Genomic DNA, 7,144 nt, shown 5'->3' with positions numbered 1-7,144 from the left:
GTGAGAAGATAAGGTAGTGGAGGTAGACTTAGTTGAGAAGTCGAACCACTATAAATCGATGTACAAAAATTTATATATTTTCTTTCTTCTTACTCTCTAAACTGTTTTTGTCAATTCACCTCTCTTACAACTTTTTCGATTGTTCAGTTGAGTCTCTTCGATCCTAACAAATAGTACCACAGAGCTTTGTCTGTCATTTTGAGGAAGATTTTTCTTTTTGGATATATATCGAATTTGGACCGAACTTGTTCAGCCGTTCATCGGGTCTATGGAGATCTTCAGTTTTTCTGATATTGTAATAATTTGAAATTTCTGATTCTGTCTCTTATTAACTTAAAAGAAGATGCTTATTTCATATCCATATTCGAATCTTTCAACAAATTTCTGGAATTTAAAACACAAGTAAAGAATTTTGTACTTTATCTCTCTTTCGATGAAACAAGCAATTCCACCCGACAACCAGAACATTTCAAGAATGGGATTTTAGGTTAAGAACATAATGAAACACACGTTCACAAGAAAGGAAAAGCTTTATGAACATTAACAAGCCCAAAATATTTCAAAAACGAAAAGCACGTTTTCAATCCTATAAAAACGATGATCCCATGAAGTTTTGTGTTTATATCAACTGTTGTCTTATTTTCCAATTAGCAACAGTAAAAAAGGTATCGAGTTGAAAATGTCGAACGTCAGAGATAGACGGAGCGAACGGTGGCCGACCCATATCGCCGAGAAGTTCGTTCCCACGTCGTACTGGACTGAGGATTCCGAGGGCAATTATTTGCTTGACATTGATCTTCCTGGTATTAAACCAACCAATCTATTTTCATTGGTTCATCACGTTTTCCTTTAAGTTTTTGTTTTAGAAAATCGATTTAACCGAACTGATTTAACGTTTTCTTCTTTGGGTGGGTCTAAACAATTCAGGGTTCAAACATGATGAGGTGAGAATAGAGCAAGAATCAGCTGGTTACATAAAGGTTGGAGGAGAAAGGGTACCGGACGAAAACAAGTGCATATACATCGACCAAACCTTCCGGTTGCCGGAGAATTCAGACACCGAAAACATCCTCGGCAATTTCTACGGTCAGCATCTATGCATTACCGTTCCAAAGAAAATCGCTAGGAATACAGCAGATCAGAGTTCACATGAAAAAGAGGAAGACCACAAAGACGAAGTGGATAATAGAGAAAATGAAACGAAAAATGAATACGAAGAAGGTATTAAGAGCAGCAGTGACCAAACATGTCGTGTTCCGAGTTCAAAGAAACCGAATGGTAAAGACAGTTTGTTATCGATCATAATCAACGGTGTTGAGCGAAATAAGGGGATTGTTCTTTCGGCTTGTATCTCGTTTGCCATTGGAGTGTGGGTGTCCACCAACCTTTGGGTCTAAGTACTGTTTGCATTGTTCGTAAATACATAGTAACGTATATGTAAAATCAATTCTCGTATGTATATACATGTATATGTATGTGTATACTTGTAATAAACATAATATTCAAGGTGTGGCGGTACTCAGGTCCGTATATTAAGAGTCCAGCTATCATTGCAAGGGAATGCTTACCTTGTTTTGATCCTTTTAGACGCTTCGAAGCCATATCTGCGGCTATGAACTCTCGTGGACGCTTATGCGACTCATCTTCTGCAAGTCCCAAAGCATATATATATCTAATTATCTGCATATGCTGCTCGCTTCGAGCAAGTTTTTTGAATAAACCTGAGAAACAAGTAACAAAAGTTAAAACTCATATTGGATCTCCTGATTTAAAACTACAATAAACTACAACTAAGGTTCAGTCCAGGATCATGGTTTTTATAGACTTACAATGAATCTTATCTTCCAAACCAAGAGCCTTAAATATTTCAGTATTTTGAAAATGTCGAGCGACGAACACCAAAGGATCGAGAAGCTCATTGGTATCGAAAGTGTGGGCCAATCGGAAAGAGGCTAAAAGCCACAGGAATCCCAAAACCTCCAATTCATGGCCGGATTCAACTTTCATTTTTGTTTCCCAATCAAGGCTAGAATCATAGCTTTTTCTCTAACATGAGGGTCAATCTCAGGTGAAAGTTCCATCAAATGCTCTAACAAGAGAATACTTCTTCTGGCAACTTTTCCTTCGAACTCTCTGTCTCCCTTACACAAATGTGGAGGATAAAACCCCTCCATTGCTTCCAATACAAGCTTTGCAGGGTCAGCTGAACGTTGAAGGGACATAACAACTTCAGTACCGATTGAACATTGGTCTGTCCAGTGCTCATTTAGGAACATCTGCAAATTCTTTCCATCCGTATTTACACAAAACCAAAGATGCGCTCGTGAAGAATGATCGACGGACAAAATGTTTGCTGCTTCAGCTTTCAATTGAGGATGCAGGGAAGAAGCAAGACCCCTCTTTTTTTCTAGTTCTTTAGACCATTCCACAGGTTCCTTCTCCTTTGATTCGAGATCTTTGAGCCACTGATCATACGTTTCCACATCAAACTCAAGATCACTGGACTGTTGCTCATACTTTCTCCTTTGTTCTGGAGATAATTCTTCAATTTTCTTCTCTCTTAATTCGACTTTTCTCAAACATTCATTATAGTGCTTTGCGTTTAATTTGACTGCACGAAAACATAGCTCAAGACTTCTTTCTTTGAACTCAATATCTTTACGACGTTGCACGAGTTCCTCCTCTTTCCTTTTAATCTCTTCCAGCTGCTTTTGCACCAATTTCTCTTTCGCTTCAAGACTCTTTCGTTCATGCTCATATTGTTTTACATTAATTTCAAGATCTCTGCATTGTTCTTTAACAGCCTTTTCTTTCAACTCAAACTCCTTAAAACGCTTCTCTTTCATCCCAAATTGCTTTTCTTTCAACTCATAATCCCGCAAGCATTTCTCCAAATCTTTCTCCATTGACTTAACCTCATCCTTGCGTTGTTTCACACTAAATTCAAGATCTCAAAGACGCTCTTTCGAAGCCTTTTCTTCCATCTCAAACTCCATAAATCGCTTCTCGAAACTATTCTCTTTCAGCCCGAATTGCTCTTCTTTCAACTCATACTCTCTCAAACATTTCTCCAAGTCTTTCTCTTTCAATCCAACTTCCTCCAACTTATCTTTTACCAATTTCTCCATCGACTTAACCTCGTCCTCACGTTGTTTCACACTAAACTCAAGATCTCGAAGACGTTCTTTCGAAGTTTTTTCTTCCAACTTAAACTCCGTAAATAGCTTCTCGAAACTCCTCTCTTTCAACCTAAATTTCTCTTCTTTCCATTCATACTCCAGCAAGCATTTCTCCAAATCTTTCTCCTTCAATCCAACATCCTCCAACTTATCTTTCACCAATTTCTCCGTAGACTTAACCTCATCCCCACGTTGCTTCACAATAAACTCAAGATCTCAAAGAAGCTTTTTCGAAGCCTTTTCTTCCAACTCAAATTCTGTAAATCTCTTCTCGAAACTCTTCTCTTTCGACCCTAATTGCTCTTCTTTCAACTCATACTGTTTCAAGCATCTCTCCAAACTTTTCTCTTTCAATCCAACTTCCTCCAACTTATCTTTCACCAATTTCTCCATCGACTTAACCTCATCCTCACGATGTTTCACACTAAACTCAAGATCTCAAAAACGCTCTTTTGAAGCCTTTTCTTCCAACTCAAACTCCGTAAGTCACTTCTCGAAACTCTTCTCTTTCAACCCGAATTGCTCTTCTTTCAACTCATACTCCATCAAGCATTTCTCCAAATCTTTCTCCTTCAATCCAACTTCCTCCAACTTATTTTTCACCAATTTCTCCATTGACTTAACCTCATCCCCACGTTGTTTTACACTAAACTCAAAATCTCAAAGACTTACTTTCGAAGCCTTTTCTTCCAACTCAAACTCCATAAATCACTTCTCGAAACTCTTCTCTTTCAACCCGAATTGCTCTTCTTTCAACCCATACTCCAGCAAGCATTTCTCCAAATCTTTCTCTTTCAATCCAACTTCCTCCAACTTATCTTTCATCAATTTATCCATCGACTTAACCTCATCCTCACGTTTTTTCACACTAAACTCACGATCTCGAAGACGCTCTTTCGAAGCCTTTTCTTCCAACTCAAACTCCGTAAATCGCTTCTTGAAACTCTTCTCTTTCAACCAGAATTGCTTTTCTTTCAACTCATACTCCAGCAAGCATTTCTCCAAATCTTTCTCCTTCAATCCAACTTCATCCAACTTATCTTTCACCAATTTCTCCATCGACTTAACCTCATCCTCACTTTATTTCACATTAAACTCAAGATCTTGAAGACTTTCTTTCAAATCCTTTTCTTCCAACTCAAACTCCATAAATCGCTTCTCAAAACTCTTTTCTTTTAACCCGAATTGCTCTTCTTTCAACTCATACTCTCTCAAGCATTTCTCCAAATCTTTCTCCTTCAATCCAACTTCCTCCAACTTATCTTTCACCAATTTCTCCATCGACTTAACCTCATCCTCGCGGTGTTTCATACTAAACTCAAGATCTCGAAGACACTCTTTCGAAGCCTTTTCTTCCAACTCAAATTCTGTAAATCTCTTCTCGAAACTCTTATCTTTCGACCCTAATTGCTCTTCTTTCAACTCATACTCTTTCAAGCGTCTCTCCAAACCTTTCTCTTTCAATCCAACTTCCTCCAACTTATCTTTCACCAATTTCTCCATCGACTTAACCTCATCCTCATGTTGTTTCACACTACACTCAAGATCTCGAAGACTTACTTTCGAAGCTTTTTCTTCCAACTCAAACTCCATAAATTGCTTCTTGAAACTCTTTTCTTTCAACCCAAATTGCTCTTCTTTCAACTCATACTCTCTCAAGCATCTCTCCAAATCTTTCTACTTCAATCCAACTTCCTCCAACTTATCTTTCACCAATTTCTCCATCAACTTAACCTCATCCTCGCGGTGTTTCACACTAAACTCCAAGATCTCGAATACGCTCTTTCGAAGCCTTTTCTTCCAACTCAAACTCCATAAATCGCTTCTCGAAACTCTTCTCTTTCAACCCGAATTGCTCTTCTTTCAACTCATACTCTCTCAAGCATCTCTCCAAATATTTCTCTTTCAATCCAACTTCCTCCAATTTATATTTCACCAATTTCTCCATCGACGACACCTCTTTACATTGCTCCTCGCGTTGTTTTTCACTAATTTCAAGATCTTTACGACTCTGTTCAATATCCTTCTCCTCTAACTCAAAATCCCTACAAAGCTTCTCGAAAACCTTCTCTTTTAGACCCAACTCCCCATCTTTCAGTTTAAGCTCTTCCCGTTGTTCTTCAACTGAATGCTGAGCAGCATCCAAAACAATTTCCATATCTTTCCATTGAAGATTAAGAAACATAATGGAAGAAGCACGATCATGAATCTCATTCATAGTTCTTTGCAAGCTGCTTTTGCTTAACTCCATTATCTCTGAATCAATTAACTTATCCATCAAGTAACTCAAACTTCTAAACTCAATGTATATAGAACACCAATAGCCAAATCCTACCGCAAAACAAAAACAAAATTACTTAAGAGATACTGAAAATCAGAGAATTTTAGAGGAAACAGTGAAATTTAGCTAAGTAAAAAAAAATCCTATCAGAAATTTACAATGTCAAGGAATATAAACATGCAATCAAAACATAATCGCTAAATCGTGGAACTTTAATAGATTGTTGTTAAGCTTTTGCTTCCCTTTGAGATTTTTCTCAGCAGCCAAACAAACCCTAGCTTCATCAACCAAAAGCAGAGAAAAACCACACACAGGTAGACAAAAGCAATAATTTGGGGACTAGAAAGATAATTTACCCCAAAACAAGAGAACGAAGTTTTCGTGTATCATCTCAGGTTTTTTATCGAGGAATGAGGATGGGTTCTGGTGCATGTGGATGAGCTGGCAAACGAGTATGAAACTCTATGGTAAAATAATAATATTCTAATATTTTCAATAAAGTAATTAATTAATTTTATACTCAGTAAATAATGATTTTAAAGATAAATTATACTTTAATTTAATAAATAAAATATTAAATGTTTTAAGTAAAATTATAATTTAAATTTTAACATCAGGAATATAATGTATTGGAGATATATCGTTTTTATACTAAATTTTAAAAATATTTAACTTAAATTAATGAGCATAATCACAGAAAAGATAATAAATTAAAAAATATCTTATCTATGTTTAATTTTTAAATTATTATTAATAAGTCAAATATTAATAATTATATTAAAAATAATAAATTATACTTACCTTTAATTACTCATTTAGTTAAAGAAAAATTCAATCGACCCTATTTTCAGAAAAGAAATATCCCTACTTTACGGGTTTTAAATTATTTTTTATTTATATTAAAAATAAGTACTTAAAATGTATTATCTTTTTCCTTTAGATATTTAAAGTATTTTTTGTTTGAAGTAAATATTTAATGTTTTTTTATCAAAATAAATACCTAAAATATCTTTTGGTTAAAATAATTGCTTAAATTATTCAATCTTTCTCATTTGTTCTTAAAAATTTGAAACATCGTATCTTTTAAATAATATTTTAGGTATTTAAATAAAAAAGTTAAATACTTTGAATACTTATTTTGATTAAAAAATTCTTTAAATATCTATTTTGATTAAAAAATAAATTATATTTTTATTTTAACAAAAAAATACTTCAAATACTCAAAAAAAATATAATTTAGATACTTATTTATTATATAAGACTTACTTTTTCAATAGTTTTTTTTTGTGATCTTTTTTCTCAATAGTTCATTCTAACCCACATAGGTAGCCTGGGGATTTAACCTGCGTCACACACGTGTAGGGTCTTGATTAAGCGTTCCCTCAAGCCCCTCCGTCGAGCATAACGAAATGTCATCAGCGCCGCCGCAACCGTCAAAAAAAGCGACGGACCAGACAAGTCCAACAAAGCCAGCTGCCAACCCAAGCGCTTCCAAGGACTTTTCCACCGTTCCAGCCCAGGTTCCACCCAGATGCTGGCGATTTCCGACAACTAATAATTAAAATATTTGATAATTTTATTATTAAAAATCATTAAAAAATTTAATAATATTTAATATAATATTAAATTAGAGTTACAATTGTAATTTAATACTATGATATGTAGTTTTAACTTTATTTTATAA

The 7,144-nt window shown here is 35.1% G+C and overlaps 3 protein-coding genes across 5 annotated transcripts; 1 reads left to right on the top strand and 2 right to left on the bottom strand.

Moving 5' to 3' along the window:
- The first annotated feature begins 621 nt into the window (after positions 1 to 621).
- Positions 622 to 1,397, top strand: LOC120200071 (inactive protein RESTRICTED TEV MOVEMENT 2-like). The gene is made up of 2 exons (XM_039200998.1): positions 622 to 803; positions 928 to 1,397. The coding sequence occupies exons 1-2, from the start codon at positions 680 to 682 to the stop codon at positions 1,395 to 1,397; spliced, it is 594 nt and encodes a 197-aa protein (XP_039056929.1). The 5' UTR covers positions 622 to 679.
- Positions 1,398 to 2,003: 606 nt separating this feature from the next.
- LOC120200070 (FRIGIDA-like protein 5) lies at positions 2,004 to 2,906 on the bottom strand. The gene has a single exon (XM_039200997.1). It carries the CDS (start codon positions 2,904 to 2,906, stop codon positions 2,004 to 2,006), a length of 903 nt encoding a protein of 300 aa, XP_039056928.1.
- A 17-nt stretch (positions 2,907 to 2,923) lies between these two features.
- Positions 2,924 to 5,506, bottom strand: LOC120200199 (DNA ligase 1-like). 3 transcript variants are annotated; one of them, XM_039201095.1, is made up of 5 exons: positions 4,942 to 5,506; positions 4,692 to 4,718; positions 4,384 to 4,469; positions 3,861 to 3,981; positions 3,542 to 3,638 (listed from the first exon to the last, which is right to left on the bottom strand). In XM_039201095.1, the coding sequence occupies exons 1-4, from the start codon at positions 5,455 to 5,457 to the stop codon at positions 3,888 to 3,890; spliced, it is 723 nt and encodes a 240-aa protein (XP_039057026.1). In that variant the 5' UTR covers positions 5,458 to 5,506; the 3' UTR covers positions 3,542 to 3,638; positions 3,861 to 3,887. The 3 variants fall into 3 exon arrangements, with proteins under 3 accessions (XP_039057027.1, XP_039057026.1, XP_039057025.1); XM_039201096.1 differs by lacking the exons at positions 3,542 to 3,638; positions 3,861 to 3,981; positions 4,942 to 5,506 and adding exons at positions 2,924 to 3,094; positions 3,698 to 3,803 and having other exon boundaries at positions 4,026 to 4,469; positions 4,692 to 4,731; XM_039201094.1 differs by lacking the exons at positions 3,542 to 3,638; positions 3,861 to 3,981 and having other exon boundaries at positions 3,993 to 4,469.
- Positions 5,507 to 7,144: the final 1,638 nt, after the last annotated feature.

Source organism: Hibiscus syriacus, unplaced genomic scaffold (assembly GCF_006381635.1).
Source record: "Hibiscus syriacus cultivar Baekdansim isolate YM2019G1 unplaced genomic scaffold, ASM638163v2 tig00005929_pilon, whole genome shotgun sequence".
NCBI classification, from domain to species: domain Eukaryota; kingdom Viridiplantae; phylum Streptophyta; class Magnoliopsida; order Malvales; family Malvaceae; genus Hibiscus; species Hibiscus syriacus.
This window is presented reverse-complemented; position numbering and strand designations above follow the sequence as displayed.

Bases quoted from the DNA above. Each gene is read 5' to 3' on its own strand.
- LOC120200071 (XM_039200998.1), top strand. From the start codon at position 680: ATGTCGAACGTCAGAGATAGACGGAGCGAACGGTGGCCGACCCATATC. The intron at 804-927 runs GTATTAAACCAA...TAAACAATTCAG, and splicing joins GCTTGACATTGATCTTCCTG to GGTTCAAACATGATGAGGTG.
- LOC120200199 (XM_039201094.1), bottom strand. From the start codon at position 5,457: ATGGATAAGTTAATTGATTCAGAGATAATGGAGTTAAGCAAAAGCAGC. The intron at 4,719-4,941 runs GTTTAGTGTGAA...CGAGATCTTGAG, and splicing joins AGCGTATTCGAGATCTTGGA to TGTAGTGTGAAACAACATGA. The intron at 4,470-4,691 runs GTTAAGTCGATG...CGCGAGGATGAG, and splicing joins TGAAACAACATGAGGATGAG to GTTAAGTCGATGGAGAAATT.
- LOC120200070 (XM_039200997.1), bottom strand. From the start codon at position 2,906: ATGGAGAAAGATTTGGAGAAATGCTTGCGGGATTATGAGTTGAAAGAA.